This window comes from Mastacembelus armatus, chromosome 17, assembly GCF_900324485.2.
Source record: "Mastacembelus armatus chromosome 17, fMasArm1.2, whole genome shotgun sequence".
In the NCBI taxonomy this organism is placed as follows: domain Eukaryota; kingdom Metazoa; phylum Chordata; class Actinopteri; order Synbranchiformes; family Mastacembelidae; genus Mastacembelus; species Mastacembelus armatus.
In genome coordinates this window covers 11,182,919-11,201,549 of record NC_046649.1, presented here as the reverse complement: position 1 = coordinate 11,201,549, position 18,631 = coordinate 11,182,919, and the positions used below count along the sequence as shown (strand labels likewise).

Here is an 18,631-nt window from a genome sequence, read left to right as displayed (position 1 = left end):
AAGTTTAATCAAACCTTGTGTGTGTGTTTAGGAGAGTTCGGGGAGGTGTGCAGCGGTCGATTGCGTGTTCAGGGAAAGAGGGAGATCTATGTGGCCATTAAGAGTCTGAAGGCGGGATACTCTGACAAACAGAGGCGGGACTTCCTGTCTGAGGCCTCCATCATGGGACAGTTTGACCACCCGAACATCATCAGGCTGGAGGGTGTCGTGACCAGATGTGAGTGATGAATAAAAACTTTACACCATGCTGTGTGTGCGTGCGTGGAAGACGTGTTTGGTTGTGTAATAATACACTCGCCATTCTTTGTATGGGTTCTTTAATAGGCGTGTGTGTCCTCCTGTCATATAACTGTGTGAGACACAGCAGAAATGTTTGTGCTGACCCTGGATCAGATAAAAGCTCCATTACTATGGCAACACACTGATGACGCATGGGCGTGTGCGAGCTGTGGCTGCTTGTCTCTCAATTGGCCACTTGTTTACTTCACATGATTATGTTAGGCAATTAGAGCGAGTGTGTGTGTTCATGTAGGTGAGATAGACACAGGCCTGGTTCAACAAGATAGCTGAATCCTTATCATCTCACATCTCTGTCTCACTCTCCTGCTTTGTCTCTCCGTCAGTGTCCAGCTAATCTTCTCATCCAATCACTCCACATTTCTCTCTCCCTCACTATCTCGCCCAGTCAGTCTCCTCTTATCGCCCTCTACTGCTCTCTTTCTTTTTGTCTCTCACACTAAATCACAGAGTACGTCAACACTAAATCAGCTCACTTTGAACACACATCTATTTCTCCTGATTTTGGTCACACACCTACACTAACACAACATGCACAAGTTGCTTGGCTGTTTTGGCTGAACGTTTTAGCTGATGCAGTTCCCACCCTAACAGAAAAGCAAAGCACTTAGCGTCACACAAAAGGACAAAGAAATGTGGAAGAAGACCTACAGTAGTTCCTGCTCTATCTGGGTATCCCTGCCTCTTTGGCCCAATAGACACATGTTAAATGAGCAAGATGCAAAGCTTAGTTTGTGTTGTTTGACAATTCTCATAAGAGCATTAACAGAGTAAACTTTTTTTTTTTTTTTGTCCTAATACAAATAAACAAGGCTCCTATCACCTTCCTCCTGTGTACTGATAGTAGTATTTCACTGAGCCTCTATTGGAATGAATGACTGCTGGGGTCTGTTTATTTGACACTGCAGGATATTGTGCAGTGTAAGTCTGCCATGAATCTAGCTAAGCTTTTTGTGCTGGGTGGCAGTGAATTTAATTCATTCATTCTGTGATCCCTTGTTGCAATGTCCCATGATGAAATCCATATTTTCTGCTCTTCAGACATCAGAAAAATGTACCACTGATAACACATTTTTAAGGTCAGCTGTAATAAAGCAATTTAGGGGAGAAAGCTGGAATAGGCAAACTTTAGGATCTTCTAACATTTTAGTGTGGAGAACTTTGTGAAATCAGTCTGAAAACATGACTATGGACACATAAACATTTCATGCCTAAACTTTGTTTTCATATTAGCTGTCTGATTGTGGCTGTAGTCTCAGGGTCATTTTCCCTCTCCCCTCCTCTTCTGATGCATCAGTGTGACTGCTCTGTTCCTCTTCTGGTCTGACGCCTTGTTATGCAGATGTTTCTCAGAACTCTACAGACAAGACAAAGGAACAAAGAGTCTGAACAAAGAAAGAATAAAAATATGTAGACAGATAAATGAACCCCTGCTCTCTTTTGTCTTGCCCCCTCTCTCTCTCTCTCTCTCTCACACACACACACACACACACACACACACAAAAACACACAGTCATGTAGTACTAATCATGACAAAGACATGTACACACACAAATACACATGAAAAAATCTTCAGTCCATCACCCGTTGGCGCTCAGTGACACTTAGGCCAACAACAAAAGAGCAAATGCATATGCATAGGCTTTTATCATGAATATTAATAATTCATAAAGTTAATTGGATGTGTTTTTAGCCTTATGAATATTCAGCAAAATGCATATTAAGAATGAAACCCCATTGCATTTCTTATTCATATCCTCTTATGCTGTCATTCTCTCTCTCTTTGTCTAGATAATGTTTGATATGTAATAACTGTGACCTTTGGTTAGCAAGATTGAGGCAGTTTTGCAGCAACAAACTTAATCAAATGTGTTTTTTTTTTAGTTCTAACAGGCAAACATGCAATTATGACACTTACTTTCAGTAACACTCACTATTCTGATTTAAAATATCAAAATAAATTACTGCCAAATCCTGGTAATTTTGTAACACAGGACAACAGCACAGATGATGTGAGAACATCTAAACAGCAGAAAAACAGCTTGACAAGAAACTTACTTTAATATAATAAGTTGCTTTTTTTCTGTGTTCTATAAATATAAAATGATGTTTGTGTGTTGTTTTTCATGTAATGAGCGTCTGCCTACTTTTACCTCAGTTTTTTTTGTGTCTCTCTCCTCACCTGTCTTCACGGCACATTGAGAAGCTGATAGAGCCCCTCAGAAACAAATCTCACTAGCAGAGCAGTAATTTCACAGGTCACAGCTCAGGGTGTGTATGTGCGAGTGAGGGGGTGAGAGTTGAGATGGGTCAATAATTCCTTCAGGCCTTTTTCTCCGGCACCAGCTGGTCCCTTCACACCACCCTCAGTCTAATCAAGCAGGCTGACCCTGACTGCTCTGGGCTCAGGTGTGGGGGTTTGGTTCATGAAGGTATAAGCAGGAGTAGTACTTGGAATATTTCTAGGAGTAATTGTTGTTGTCACACTTCTGCTGATAGGATCAGTAGATGTATCAGGAATGGCAAAAGTGCAATAGCTGTGGGAGAATGACGCAGCAGTTGCGGCGATGCTAATAGGTGGAGTAATGATGCTGTAGCAAGAGAAATGTGAGGGTAGCTCTAACATCTACGAATCTGGAACAAACACACAGTTAGTTTAGGTTGCAAACTGAAAGCAGACGGGGAAAAGCTAGTCTGGCTCTGTCCAAAGGTTAACAACATTTCCAGGACTCTTAAGAAATTGTTTGTCACATAAGCACTCATCTGAGTATGCGAAAGCACATATTAAATATCAGACCCTTTATGTGAATTAAACATTTAAGAATAATAGAATAATTTAATCTTTCTAACTTTATGTCACAAACTCTTTGGCACCACATGCCTTATCCAGTTAATGTAATGATGTCTTATTTATTGTTTTCAAGGTGTCACGATGTACAAACTGCATGTACGAAGTATACTGTATCTATTTATACACAATGCTGCCTGCATTTGAACATGCACCAGTGGGAATAAAGTTTATTCTGGGCTCTAGAGGCCTTGAACATTACTCAGTATTTTTTTACAAAGTTCTCTTCTCACTTGCTGTCATAGTGTGCATGTTCTATTCCACAGCACTTCCTGATATACATTAAACAATGAAATAGGACTGCAGCTAACAGTAATTTACAGTATCCATTTGTCAGCAAACAGTGAAAAAACTCTCACTATTAAAGCCTAAAGTGACCTTTGTTTTGTCTGAGGTATAGTCTAAAACCCGAAGATATTCAGTTGTCGTCATATAAAACCAAGAAAAGTGGTCAACCCCCCCATTTGGTCAAAATATATCATCAGAATGATCACTATAACACTACAGCATAACAGCACAGGAAGCAATTATGTTAGTATGTACTAAAAGGTGTTTCTGCTCTTGTTGATGTTGCAGAAAATGTGCATTAGTGGACATTGTTGTAGCCTTATAAATCTAACTATAGTCAAGCTGCAAGTAACACTGTCAGCATCATAGCACCATTAGTAGCCATAGTAGTAGCAGTAATACAGGGATGGCCAAACCTGGTCCTCAAAGCCCCCTGCCCTGCTTGTTTTCCAACTATCCCTGCCCTAACCCAGTGCTGATTGTGAATGAGTTGTTTCATTCATTCCTCTGTGTGTGTGTGTGTGTGTGTGTGTGTGTGTATGTGTGTGTGCGTGTGCAAGTGTGCGCATGTGCCTGTGTTAAATAAGTAGTGGTTAGTTAAGTAAGTCTCCAGAAAATGTGAGTCAATGTAAAATCCCCTTCAGGGGTAACAACAAACTTCTCACTGTTCTCACTGCTTAAAACTTAAGACTTCAACCCATTCCCATAGTGCCGTGCTAATAACAAACTCTTCTGTCTGCCACCTGATTGCTGCTATTGTCATGCTAATTAGCGTGCCACATGCAGAAAAGGAGAAAACATGGTTCTTTTCTCTGTCTCTCTACACATCAGAAAAGTGCAGCAATCTGCTCCTTCTTTACCCCCCCAACCCCCCACCCCCACCCCCCAACCTCTTATCTTCCCTTCATCTCCCCCATGCCTCATTTTACCAATCCATCCTTTATGTGTTACAATCGCAGCAACAATCGGCTCATTTGGAAAACCCTCAATTACCGAACTCCATCTCATCTGCCCACATCACATGCACACAGAGCCACGCACACATTAGAAGGCTGCTCTATAAAGGTGCTGTTAAAAGTGGCAACACTGCATGCAGGCTTTCTTTTCCACCCATCTTCTGTCTGAAGAAACTAGTGATTAGTTTTAACCGTGTGTCTTTGTGGGCTGAACAATAAGTGTTTCAGAGTGTTTGAAATCATTCACATTTTGAATATGTATGCAGATCCGGAGATTGGACTGTAGAGACAAATGAGGAATTGGTAAGCAGGGAGTAGATGGCAGGGAAAAAGTGAGAGGAAGAGGCAGGACACCACTGAAGAGTCAGGAAATGACAGTAGATGGGACTCAAGAACAAGTTAGGGGGGTGTGAGTGCATTCAGCAGAACTGAGTAAAAGAGGGGCGGATAGATGAATAGGTGAGAGGATAGGTGGCGATGAGACAAACGTAAGGAAATGAGAGGAGATGAGAAAGCAAGGTGGGAGGGTGGGGGTGAAGAGAGGAGAGGAGATAAGGTTATTGAGTTTCTGTCTCTCTGTTTCTCCACACCCTCACATGGCGCTTTCCAGAACAGAGATCTGTCCTGTGTTAAAAGCATTGTATAATTTAGTTCAGACCCTTAACATTAATCAATACAGCAGTTATTTCATTTTCTCGTTTGTACCTTGGGCCGTCTCATTCAATAATGCGGTAATGTGGCCCACTGGCACACACACAGATAGCCACTCACAATGTAATTGTCCAGATGTATACAGTCTATCACTTTTGCTTACACTCGCACCAACACACAGAAACGGCCTCTCATAATAAAATTTACCAGATATACTGTATGTATGTGCTATCACTTTCACAAACACACACACACACACACACACATGCACAGTCCATGTATTCACACACATGCATAAAAGGCCTAAATGATCCCAGCTCTATTCTGGGAAAGCAGAGGCAACACTTTCTACTTTCACTTAATGAAGAGCTGTAAAAAGGAGAAATCTCCTCTCTGATCCATTCCATAACACACTCCACCTGGCAGAACATCAATACCCAATCTACACACACACACACACAGTGAGGTGTTTTTAGCTTTGCAAACGGCTGCGTTATTTCTGAAGGCGTTGAAAGGCAATAAATTTCAATGAATATGAATGTGATTAGTTAATTATGTACTTTCAGGAGGAAATTGAGGAGCGCTCATAAATGTTTGGCAGAGAGGAGCTCTACGACGAGCTGGAGAGGCTCCGTCCGTGTGTGTGTGTGTGTGTGTGTGTGTTTGAAGTGTGGATGTCATGCATAGAAGTCGCGACAGAAATCGAAAGGGATTTGCTGTGTGTTGTGTGTTTTTACTTGTGTGTGTTCTGTGTTTGTATTGGTACCTAAAAAAAAAACCACTGAGGAATCTAATATACATCTTGTGAGTGCGTGTGATCGGATTTATTGGTAACCTCTGTTGAAACCTCAGAGTTTCAGGGATAATTCTGTGTGGCATGTGTCTGGATGTTGAATAGTGATAATGTGAGTATATGTGGGTATGTGAGTGCAGACTCACATGGTCTTCTAAACCATGACAACAGAATGAAAGTTGTGCTTCTTTCTTGATGGCATCTTAACATGGTACAGTCATGGTCTCCTTCAGCAGTAACACACATGGGCTTCCACACACATACAAACACACAGACATGTACACAATGACACAAACACAAACCTAGGTGGATAGAGGCCTATGAAAAGTTACTTGTTTTAAGTCAGGATCAATCCCACAAACTGTTTTATGTGGTGCTGCGACATAATACGCACAAACAGAAGCACACACATGTTGACCACCTCCGATCAGAGCTGAAATCAGTCATCATCATGTCGACCGTGCCCACTCTCTCTCTCTGTCTCACACACACGCACAGAGCGATACACCACACACAACCCAGTCCCCTTGTGGAGATAAATGTGACCAGCAGTCCTCACCCCCAGCAGAAGAAAATCCAATTCTCTTTCACTTTTATCCCTGAGACTAATGTTACTGTCAAAGACGACACCACCACCAGGGACCAGGCGACCAGACTGTTTGTGTGTGTGTTTCCTGCAGTGAGATAGTGAATTCATTTAAGGTGATGTATTGCTGTCTTTACCTACAATCTCACTGTAGGCCTCTGTGGTGTTGTTCCTGTTTTTCCATGACAAGCTTTTGACCCCTCCTCCTTCCCCTTTTCTCTTCTTCCTTCTGTTGCCTCTTCTTCCCTCCTCATTCCCTTTTTTCTTCCTCTCCTCTGACTCAGCCTTCTTTCCCCTTAACTCTTAAACCTTTCACTTTATATCCAGTAAATACATTAAAATGTATCCAATAAATACATTAAAATGTATTTACTGGATTAGTTACTAATAAATAAAAGGCAAATATAATCACATATATAAATCTACTGCCATACACAGACATATAATACATCTTACAGACATTTAATTTTTCATATATTCTGTTTGTGTTAAGAAAACACCCAGTAAGACGACTTCTGCCCCCAGTTTTGCTTTTGCCCTTCTTGTGTTATCCGTTATCTCTCCCCAAGGTTTTTTTCCCCAGCATCTCTGAGGTCTGATTGTGGAAATGTGACCTATTCATCTTGGCTGACATAGTGACTGTGTGTTCATAAGCCATACACACACACCCACACACACACACACACTCACACTGTCATTTGTACCCCTATATCTTGTGTGTTTGTGATTGGCAAAGCTTGGCTGTAGGGGGTGGTACCTATGGAGAAAACTAAAACAGGGACAACTGCTGTTTTTGGTGTGTGTGCGTGTGTGTGTGTGTGTGTATATGTGTGTTTGTGATTGCAGGCACTTTGTTAATCATTTGTAAGTCTCACCAGAGGCCATGCGGGGGACCATTGTGCGCGGGGCCTGTCAGTCAACCACCCCTTCATCACACACATGCACACTAACACACACTCATGCAGGTGCAGGTGCATAGTGATCTGACCACAAGCCCCTTCCCCTTAAGGCTGATTAGTATTCATGAGATCTCAGGGGGCCCCCTTATACATACATACACACACACACATATTCTGGTGGATTGGTCCATTCTAATTATCTCCTGGCGTTTATGGAGGAGGCTGATTAGAAGCTGTCAATGTGACTGATGACGACATGCCATGTTATCCCCCAGAGACAGGCAGAAAGGAAGGTTGGTCACAGCTGTGGACTCCACTGCTTCTCTGTCCCCATCGCTTCATAGTCCGCGTCTTTCTTCCTTGTAATTCTGCACTGACAGCTGCCTTTTTTGTGTCTTCGTAGGTAAGCCAGTGATGATTATAACAGAGTTCATGGAAAATGGATCTCTAGACACTTTCCTCAAGGTGAGTCATGGACCAGCTGGGAGGAACATGGCGCTCACATCCGTCCCAAAGTCAGGGCCAAAAGTTATTACAAAGGCAGTGTGAAAAATCATGTCCCCGCTGTAAAATGTTTGAAACTGTTGAGTCCATTTCCTCAAATTGCTGTATTTGAGGGTACATTCTTTTAAAAGTATATAAAGGTACCTGACTGAATTCAGTCTATGAAGTTCCCCAAGAAATTAGGTTTAGTCTGTCAAGGACTTAAGTTAATAAATCAAACATGATTTCAGCTGATTGGTTTTTAAATCATCACATAAATAGATATAGTTTTGCCCAGTCTAAAAACAGCATGTATGTTCAAAATCACACATAATATTTAAAAGGTAAATGTGTGCAGATGGGAATAAAGTAAAAGAATAATGTCATGTGTAATTAAAAACAAAGAGTGTTTTATGAGGTGACATGTTGAATTGACTGAACAAGAAACCTGCTCATCAGTCCACATGTGCAGACCGGATGCTTTCTTTGTATGGACAGAAAAGTGAATGATAAGAGAAATATATAGACAGATGTGTGACCTCACCACACTTTCATCATATGATGTTTAATACTGGATCTATAAAATGCACTTAGTGTCCATATCCCAGAGCAGAAACAGAAGCAGACTCCTGACAAATAGCCAATAAAACAACAAAAGTGTTTTGCTTTATGTGCAATATTTGCTCCACCAGGGGATACAAAAATGAATAGTTCTCTTCAAATGTAATGTAATACCACAAAAGTCATACTGTATGGTTTTTAACTTGAGACTGAGAAAAACACTGAAAATGCTGTACAGTGCCAAAGAGGCTTAAAGAAAATCTGCATTTTATGAATAAAAATAGAAATATGGTTAACAAAATTATTTCTAGAGACATTTATTATGCCAATGAAGCCCCTATAATGCCTCTAAAATTACTATATTAATGAGGATATTAAAAAAAATACCATTTGTAGGGCAAGAGTTCCATTCATGCTACATTATTACAAAAATTCCTCAGAAACTATTATAAGTCCTCAAAAAGCAGATTTTACTCAAGCTTACTGCTGAAAGTCTTGTCAGTGAACAGATTTAAAAGTGAAGGAAACCTTTTTTATTGAAAGCGACATTATGACGAGTTAGAAGTGCTAAGTCACAAAATACATCATTACAAGAATTGATGTTTTTTAAAGAATGAGTCCTTCATCTGACAGGCTCTGTGCTTTGCCAATTTACATAGATATAGTTGTAGTTTCCCAATATTGACAGTAAGTTTTTAAGTAGTGCAAAGATCAAGGATACATTAAGGTAAAATCTGACTCCTGTCCATACAAACTATCTAGCAGATGTAGCAAATGTGTAGTATTTGTTTAGTTCAGCAGCTTTGAATTGGGTTTTGCATATACCCAGATGAATTGACTGTTGCAGCCCTGGTGAGTCTCACATTGAAAATCCCTCTGATTCATATTCAGAGTTGTTTGTCAGCCAGTAAAATCACTGCGCTGCTCCAAAGCCATTAAGCTTGTGATGATAGGGCCATCATTAAATAGACACCAATCCCATCAGCAACACTGAAGCAAAATGAAATGAAATCTGACAGCTAAAAATGGCTAAAGCGTAATGTCCTGTGACACGCATCCACAATCATACAAAAACACACATACGCAGATACATGTATGTTGTGTTTTATAGTATGTAATGTAATGAGGGTCATAAAGGGTGTCTGCAGCGGCTCAGTATAATTATGAAATCACTTTTATGGGTTTTACAGCTCATCCGTGCTTCTGGCATCCATATGTGTCTTTAATTATGGGGATCATTTATTAAGCGGCTATTCCTCAGAAATAACAAAGCCACCGTTCATCAGGGAAGCTCTTTCATTCTTTCCCGCACTATTTTTATCTCTCCTTTCCATCTTTTCTTTAAGTTTCTCCTTTGTAGTTTTGGGATAAAAACTTGAGTAATATGCCAAAATTTGTCAAAAAAAGTTTCCTTTGCCACCTTTCTCATCTGTCTCCTTCAACCCCTTGTCTAAACTCTCTGCCTTGCATTTGTCTCCTCTCTCTTTCCCTGCCTTGCCCACCCATCCTCCTCCTTCCTGGCAAGGGACTGTGGTGGGCAGATTGATAGAGGAAGTCTGTAGGTTTGTTAGACAGTCCAATCAATCAGCATCTCACAAAACCACCGGCTAATTAACTTACTCTACAGCTGCCGAGGGAGAGGGAAAGAAAGAACGATAGAAGAAGGGGAGTGGGGGGGGAGAGAATGAAGGAAGACAGATAGATGGATGGAGACTGAATCAAAGTAATACAGAGTTCTCTCTCTCTGAAACAGACTGGGAAAAGACAGAGATGGATGGAGAGAACAAAGACAGAGAGGGAAGAAGAGATGATATAAAGAAAAGAGGGTGACTGATAACATGAATGGCTTTTTAACGGGGACTGTTGGCCCAGGGCAGAAATAATTGGCAGAGGAAGGTGAGCTGGACCACCATCGATCAACAGGCTCTACGCTTTGCCAAAAACAGCTCAAATCTGAAATCCAGTGAGCTCTGCTTGGGCACGCGGTCAGTGTTAGAGAGGAATGTTGTGTCTGTTCTGTCAGATTCAATCCTCTGCAAGAAGGTTTTTTTTTTTTTTTATCCTCTGTTGATCCCTGGAAGAAAAAATTCATCTTTTTCTAACCATCCTCCAGAGGGAGGTCAAAGTGCAGGGTTGGAAGGTGCTGGAAGGGATTCAGGGGTTTGCTCAGGGATATTTCAGAAATGTGGATTGCAGCCATGACAGATGCTTGAGTTCTGGCTTGGACCTTCACTTCAGGGCTGAGGCTGATGAAGGTCTTGACACTAATCACTATGCCATGCCTGCTGCAGTTTAATGTCAGCATTTACACCGTGCTCTGTGTATTAATTCATCTTTCTCCTTGTCTCTCCCTCCAGAAACATGACGGCCAGTTCACAGTGATCCAGCTGGTCGGCATGCTGCGTGGCATCGCCTCAGGTATGAAGTACCTGTCAGACATGAGCTACGTTCACAGAGACCTGGCGGCTCGAAACATCCTGGTCAACAGCAACCTGGTGTGTAAGGTGTCTGACTTTGGCCTGAGCAGGGTTCTGGAGGACGACCCAGAGGCTGCCTACACTACACGGGTAAGATACACTCTCACAGGCTGCAGCTGTCATAAACAAATAGGCAATTTATTATCTCTAGTCACAGCTCATCCACACACTGACCTCTACATTATTGTTCCATCTAATCCAAAACAGCCCAGTGTGATGCCTATTTAAACCACATGTACTCAAATAAATTTTCAAATAAAGAAACCACTCTCCAAAGTGGGGCCAAAAACCAACAATTAGGGCTAAAATGATCAGCATCACCATCTATATCTAAAAAACCAATGCTGGCAGCAGAAAGATGCACAGCCAGTTACTAAGAACCAGGGGTTAAAGGACTAGCAGGATGTAATTTTTCTTCACAGACCAACTCAAAAAACTGTGATTATTATGACGTATCAAGTGATTAGATGTGGTAGTGGGTTTATCTAGGGTAACCCTCCCTCCCAGTTAACAAAGTACATCGCATGCTCACATTACGCCCAAATTCGAACTTGGCACACTCTGTATTATTCTTATATGCAGAATATATATGAATTCATACACAGGTTTCATCGCTTTGCCTATATATGCTCAGCATCACCATCCTCTCACAGAGCTCTGAGAGAATGAAGAAAGTCAAACGTCAGTGAGTTGAGCGACTGTGTAGTCGCTCATCTAAAATGCCCACAAGGAGATGGCATTATTCATATTCATAGGAAGTGTTGGGGATGTTATTTTTAATATGGCATTAGCATTGCCCTGGGAGGAGTGTATCAGCCGTTGACTGCTCTATTGCAATCACACACACTCCCACTGATGTCAGGAGACCTAGATGGAGAGCTGCAGGCATTGGGGGGGGTGAGAAAGAGAGGCGTGGATATCAAATAAGACTGAGATCTAGGGAGGGTAAGAGAAAGACAGAGAGAACAAGGGAAGACAGGGGAAGTATCCAGTGAGAGCAGTTAAGAGAAAAAAAGAAGATGGGGTAGGGGTGGACAGGGGGTGGTAGAAAAAGAAAAAGTACAGTGCAGAGTGACTTGGCAGCTTTGTCTTTTATTTGACTTTGACCAAGCAGAGATGGGGAATGCTAGGTGGTGCAGAGGCAGCTGCCGCATGTTAAAAAGCTGAAGCGAGCCCTATAGAGGTACGATGTGTAGATGAGAGAGAGGGGGGGGGCAGTATCTCATTGCCCACTGTGTTTATACTGTGAGCTTTATGCAGTCAGTTTGATGTGTGCATTATCAACAAAACAGGTGGAGAATGGAAGAAGAAGAGAAAATTGGTAGCAAAAGAAAGGCAAACGCAAGAAACATTGAAATAAATGTTATGTTAATTCTATGTTATGAGCTTATTAGAAAGGAGTGCTGTTCTGTGAAGCTGCTGTATTATCTCACCTGCTCTGTTCTCGGTAGCATTGCTACACCAGACTTCTCTGCAGGCAGCATCTTTGTTTTGTTAGCTCTGCTTCTGAATTATTAGAGCACTTACCCAGAAACGTATCAGTAAAACAACCTTTAAATATTTACATTATTACAGACAGGGTAAAACATCACATTGCCAAGAATGTCTTGACTGTATTGTAAACCATCTCCAGGGAGGGAAAATCCCCATCAGATGGACAGCTCCAGAGGCTATAGCCTACAGGAAGTTCACCTCAGCCAGTGATGTGTGGAGTTACGGTATTGTCATGTGGGAGGTGATTTCATATGGAGAGAGACCTTACTGGGAGATGTCCAATCAGGATGTGAGTTGCAAATACATATCATTCTCTCAGCTACAGTGTTAACTACCTGAATGGTAGATGTACTATACCTTCAGCTCATTTCTTCACTATAAAAACAAACTTTCCTGGGAAAGTTCTGTTTTCCTGTCTTGTATCGATCACTGAACTTCATGTCTGATTCTCTCTCTCTGTGTAGGTGATCAAAGCAATAGATGAAGGCTACCGTCTTCCTGCTCCCATGGACTGTCCTGTGGTGTTGCACCAGCTCATGCTAGACTGCTGGGAGAAAGGACGCAGCGACAGGCCAAAGTTTGGACAGATTGTCACAATTCTGGACAAGCTCATTAGAAACCCAGCCAGCCTCAGAGAGCTGGCCAACAGCTCAGTATGGTCAGTGGAAGAAAACTATAAATAAAGCTTGTAATGAACACTTTCACTGACACATACATATATATGCAGCATATATTATAGGGCAGTATATGCATTGAGGACATAGTCACTGCCTTTTTTGTAAGTCTACAGTGTTCGTTCATCATTTCTTGATATCTGTCAGTGAAAAGGTGATTTTCGTAGTGTGGGTTAGGATATTCATAATCTCACATCCAGTTTAGATAACCTTCCTACCCAGCTGTATAATACAGTATACATATAGACTATCATTATTTCTACATTTACCTTTTAGACTTAAGGCATTTAAAACCAGACCAGCATACAAAGCATGCAGCATAAATAGTTTCAGTACATTTCAGAGCAGACAGAGACACTAAACAGAAGAAACAAATCCCAGCACACCTGACAAGGCAACAAAGTTTAAAAACGTTATTAACAAGGAGAGCCTACACCTTGTAGACAGGAAGAACAACGTGACTAGAAAGAAGAGTCTTATAAACTCTGAATGATTTTAAATGAAGCACATTAAGCAGTTACCCACTGGTAGGTAGGTTTAAAGTTAGGGCTTATATTTTTGTAACATCAGAGCGGAGTCTGTCATGCTGCATTATTTCAGCAGAATCCAAGCTTTACTGCGATGATGCATATCCAGCATAATGAGCACATACTGTTTCCATGATATGATGCATTTTATTATTATAAAGATACTAACAATAGACACATTTAATAGCAGTTCCGAGGACAAATATTTCCATAAGTTAGAAAATGTTGCTTAGCGACTCAACAGGCCTGCACTTCATTAAGTTATGAGTGTGCTTTGTATCCCAGCAGGGAGGACCCATCCACCCCAGAGTTCAGTGTGAGCACAGTGGATGAGTGGCTGGAGGCCATCAAGATGGGCCAATATAAGGAGAACTTTTCCAGCGCTGGATATGTCAGCTTGGACTCAGTGCTCTACATCAGTGTCAGGTACAGACGGCTGCTGTCTCATTCCTGTTAAATGAAACACTCAAAAGGTCAAGATTGTCAGACGCAGACATATTACATTCCACTTGAGTGTCATTTGAAATTAAAGAAGGGGATTTACACAAGTATCTTGGAAGTGAAACCTCAATCGCAGTTTAACATTTGGAACACAGTAAAGAATTTTTCTCTAAAATTTCATAAATAATATTTTTGTCTGTGTTTTTTTTTTCTGTCTTTGTAGTGAATTGGCTAAGATGGGTGTGAGTTTGGCTGGCCACCAGAAGAAGATTTTGTCCAGTGTGCAGAGCCTGCAAACCCAGGGGACTCACATCCAAGTATAACAACTTCCACAGACACTCAGTGAGACAGAGCCAAAATGGATGCTCCTGTGAAGAGTTCTCCCACCACAGTGGAGTTGTAATGGATACTCTGTGCTCGGGCCTTCATTGATTTTAAGACACACTAAGACGGAGACAACATGGACACTTGACTCCTTCACTTTCTTGCAGTTTCACCATTCTTAACATTATTCTCGACGGGCACTACCGGCTTTAGCACCAACAGTCCAAGCAACACGACCACCATTAAGGAGCAACAGAGAGACACATCTCCAACAACATGGCCACATGTAGAGCATCCCAGATAATGTCACATCATATCAGCTCAGCAAAAGAAGAAAAAAAAAAAGATTTTTAAGAAATGTCAAAAAAAAAAACAAAAAAAAAAAACAAATTAGAATATAATATTATCACCACTGTCTGTGAGGTGTACAGTTGGTTTTTATTGTTATTTTGTTTGAGTTTTCACCTTGAAGAGTTTAAAAAGGGTCATAAAATATGTATATGTGTAGATACATGTTTATATGGGATGTGTGTCCCACAACCGTAGAGATGGACCTAACGTTTGTATTGGTGGTGAGGTTTATATCGCTCAACCTTAATAGGAGTTGTTACTTAGTACATGTATGACCCCTCCCATTGTTCCCTGTAAGAACAGGACACCAATGAATGAGCTGAGATTCTGAATGACATGAATGTGTGGGGTAAGGAGACTAGAGGAACTGGACCTGTAGTGATAGCAAGAGATGTAGATCTTCTTAGCTCATGTAGGATGAAGTATGATTTGTTAAAAAAAAAAAGGCGCATTTGACCAGAACAAGGGCTTCCCGAGTGAACGCTTTCGTAGACACTTCCATAGCAACCAGACCCAGTCTAGTCTGTTTGCACTTACGACATAACTGAGTGCAATGTAAGAGCAGAGACTGCTTAAGGTGCGGTCAGCACAGAGAAAGTTTTATTCTTCCAAACCCGATTGTCAATTCTGAACAGCATTGTCTAATTCAGCTGATACACTATGATGTTGTTGAGAATGTTTCAGCCTAAGACTTTGCCTTCCCCTGTTCCAGGTGTGTTAGGAAGGTTACAGTGTAGAGAAAAGGCGATGCAAAGATCATGATAGAGTGCACACTGCTAAATATATGGAACTTGTTTTTTCAGTGTTGTGCCATGTACAGTAGCGTTGAAATGTGCATCTGTGCAACATATCCCCCCCTCCTCTTATACTCTATCCTCTCATCATTTCCCATGGCTGGATGGTTACATGAGGTCAGTGACAATAATAGTGTTTTGTCCAAATAATCTTCTTAATGAAAGGCTCAATGGACCCATTTTTCAGCGCGATAAAATACATAGTGTTGATTTTCAGCTGTGCCTCCAAGAGAGGGTCGATTCTAAAGAACGTCTGCGTGTCTTTTACTGTCTCACTTTCTTGGTGTCAGTCATGTCAAGCTTTTTCAAGCATCCCGAGTTTCAAGCCAACACCTATAAAATGAATTTACAAAACAATGTTTACAGCAAAATGCAAATAATTGGATTGTTGTTTTTTTCCTTGCTGCGTATTATATTAGTTACAAGGTTAGAGATGATGGGATCCTCCGTGTGCACTGTATTAATAGCACTAGTGTATTCCCAAACTCAGTTTTAATATATGTGGTACTCCATAGGATCAACAATGGCATAAAGTACAGTATATATGATTGTATCATAGTGTAAAATATGTACAGTGTTTATTTCCAATGTTAGAATGTTTGTATTGATAATGATGATGACTATGATGTACTTTTATTGTGAAAAAGAGATTTCTGAAGTCGTTCAGGAGCGGGTCATACAGGAGAAAAATGAAGGGAGGTGAATTGTTGGCCTAAACAAAGGAATGTAGCATGGTCCAGAGCTTCAGCTTTGATTGACAGGTGACGGTGACTGCAGTTTCTACAATAGCGTTAGCATGAGTAGAACGGATATTCCTTATTGATACAGGAGCTTAATTTGCACATCCATTCTAAACAGTGATTACATCCAATTTTTGTTTCCTGAGATAAGAAATTTTCATCCAGTGATCCAGCAACTCTTTCTTCCAGTGATGGTATGACGTGTTGTACCGAGGCTTGGCAGACTTGTCAAGCCTTGCATTTCTTTACAGGTTGAATTGTTCTGCATAAAGTAGGAGCATTTTTTTGCCTTTTTAACAACCAGAAACAGAAGAGCAAAATTGTACGTAACAAATTAAACAGTGTGTTTACTGTTTAATGATCTGACATTAAACAACTTCAACTTGCCAAAGAACTGCCATTTTGTCAAATCAGCCACAGATAAAAAATACAATTCAGTGAACCTGAAACTGCTTATTCTACTCATGCTAACTCTGTGATTTCACTCTAGCGGACTACCCTTGACCGCTGGCCTTTTAGATGCCTTATTTACTGAGCTATTGTTCTTTTTCGTTGCCCTGTAAAGGCGGTATTAAGAGTGTATGTACAGATAGTATTTATCTGTGTTCTTAAGGTGACCTCACATCAACACCCTGGTTTTGTAACATCCCAGAGCTCCCCTGCAACAGCACCTTCACTAAGAGTCCTCTAAGCAGAAGAACATCATCTTGTTCGGAAAGTGTTATAATAAATCTTAAACCCAGTGACCTGTAAAAGCTGATGGAGAAAATTACACTATCATTCTTATTTACTTGAGTAATATAGTCACTGAGGCAAAGAAAATACACATTATATATGTGATTGGCTTACAATTTTATATTTTAGATGCATAATCACTTTAATGTGAGTTCGTCATGCAGTCTGGAGGTATAAACAAGTTTAGAAGTGCCACCGAACAAACGTGAGCAAATGCCAACAGTGTTTTTCCTCTTAACAAGTTAGTTCAACACTTTTTAATGGAGTCCCACATTTTCAAAATCCCAGGATTGTCACTTTTCGCCCTATCAAGGTGAGCTAGGTGGGTTGGTTTGCTTGATCTCAAATACAGCCCTGCACTCCCCACCAGTTCTGCATTGTAAATGTTGATGAGTGATTCTCATTCAGGACTTTCACCCCCCCCCCCAACTCTCTCTCTCTCTCTCTCTCTCTCTCTCTTACTGTCACTCTCTCTCTCCACCGTACAATGCTTATTTGTCCCCAAGCCCGTTTCCTCTGCGTTGCTTGTTGTAAAGGGTGTAGGCATTCTAATGTCTTTCATGTTGCTGTAATAAATATGCTAATATTTCTAATTTCTCACCTCAAGCCTGTAGTGTCTTTTTCTTTTCACACATTCTAAACCTTTTTATGTTTGTCCTCCCTTACCCCTCTGAGATACACAAATATATCCTGTATGCACATGCACAAGAAATACATTTGTTCACTTGCACAATTTAAACTTACACAGTATGATTGTTTAAAATTCAAAGTGCCGTCTCACGAAAGTGTTTTGAGGCCCTCGCTTAATTATTTTTTGCTGTGTAACAAAGCCTGGAGGTATCCAGTTTTGCTGAAAGTCTGTGCATGACTGGAAAACTTGAGGGTAGTCTCATTTGTTCCCAGCTCTGCTCTAATGGTGATAGTGGTGGTGAAATTCCCATCATAACATTCTTTGAATGGCAAAATATGGTTGTCCTGCAACCACATCTTCATTATCAGTGTGTGTGTGTTGTGTCTGTTCCTTACTGACAGATAATTCTGTCTCTAGGGAGGGGACAAGGTCAGTGACTCCTGGCCTTGGTTAACCCCTTAATGCACTGGTCCAGTTGCTGTCACTCTATGTTACCACCATTACACCTCATTTAGCCCATCATATCAGGCTCCATATTCCCATATCATTCACTGCCCTGGTCTCTCTCTCACACACACACACACACACACACACAGTCTGTTCTCCATTTCCTCAGTGTCTGCCTCCTCCCACTGCCCTCTTCTTCATCTTTTTGCTGGTCTTGTGCATCCCCATTTCTTCTTCCACTTTCCCATCCATTTTGTACAGACAGACAGAAAGGCTGTGGTTAGTTCTCTGACTTCGGAAACCCCATTACCTCCCTTTTCTCATGGTTTTTACACTTTCCCCACCTCCCTCTATAAACCAAAGTGTTTTCTCCATGTGCAGTCTTCCAACATTGCCTCTTTCTGCTATCACCAGTGGGTTCCCTTTCACAATTAAAAGCCAATCCATAACTTCGGGCTTTTGTCTTCAAGCATCTTAGTGAGAATGTCATCTCACGTATTTATTGCGGATAACACGGAGGCTACCCGGAGCCAAAGGCTTAGGCGATTGATTCATCATGCAGCTGCTATTGGCATCATGTGAAAAGGTCAGGTGTCCCTATGGAGAGAACTTTAAAAGGCCATTGGTGACTGAT

At 41.1% G+C, this 18,631-nt stretch overlaps 1 protein-coding gene across 4 annotated transcripts in view; it reads left to right on the top strand.

Annotated features, from left to right (window-relative positions):
* Positions 1 to 17,519, top strand: part of epha4b (eph receptor A4b) — an 81,697-nt gene extending 64,178 nt beyond the window's left edge. For 2 of the 4 annotated variants that reach the window (XM_026313067.2, XM_026313065.2), the window contains 7 exons: positions 32 to 217; positions 7,722 to 7,783; positions 10,720 to 10,929; positions 12,473 to 12,622; positions 12,798 to 12,991; positions 13,823 to 13,960; positions 14,199 to 17,519. In XM_026313067.2, coding sequence (XP_026168852.1) covers positions 32 to 217; positions 7,722 to 7,783; positions 10,720 to 10,929; positions 12,473 to 12,622; positions 12,798 to 12,991; positions 13,823 to 13,960; positions 14,199 to 14,298 — 1,040 coding nt within the window. In that variant the 3' untranslated portion in view covers positions 14,299 to 17,519. Of the gene's footprint in view, positions 1 to 31; positions 218 to 7,721; positions 7,784 to 10,719; positions 10,930 to 12,472; positions 12,623 to 12,797; positions 12,992 to 13,819; positions 13,961 to 14,198 lie in introns of all 4 variants that reach the window. The other 2 variants (XM_026313064.2, XM_026313066.2) reach the window with 1 other exon arrangement.
* The last annotated feature ends 1,112 nt before the right edge of the window (positions 17,520 to 18,631 follow it).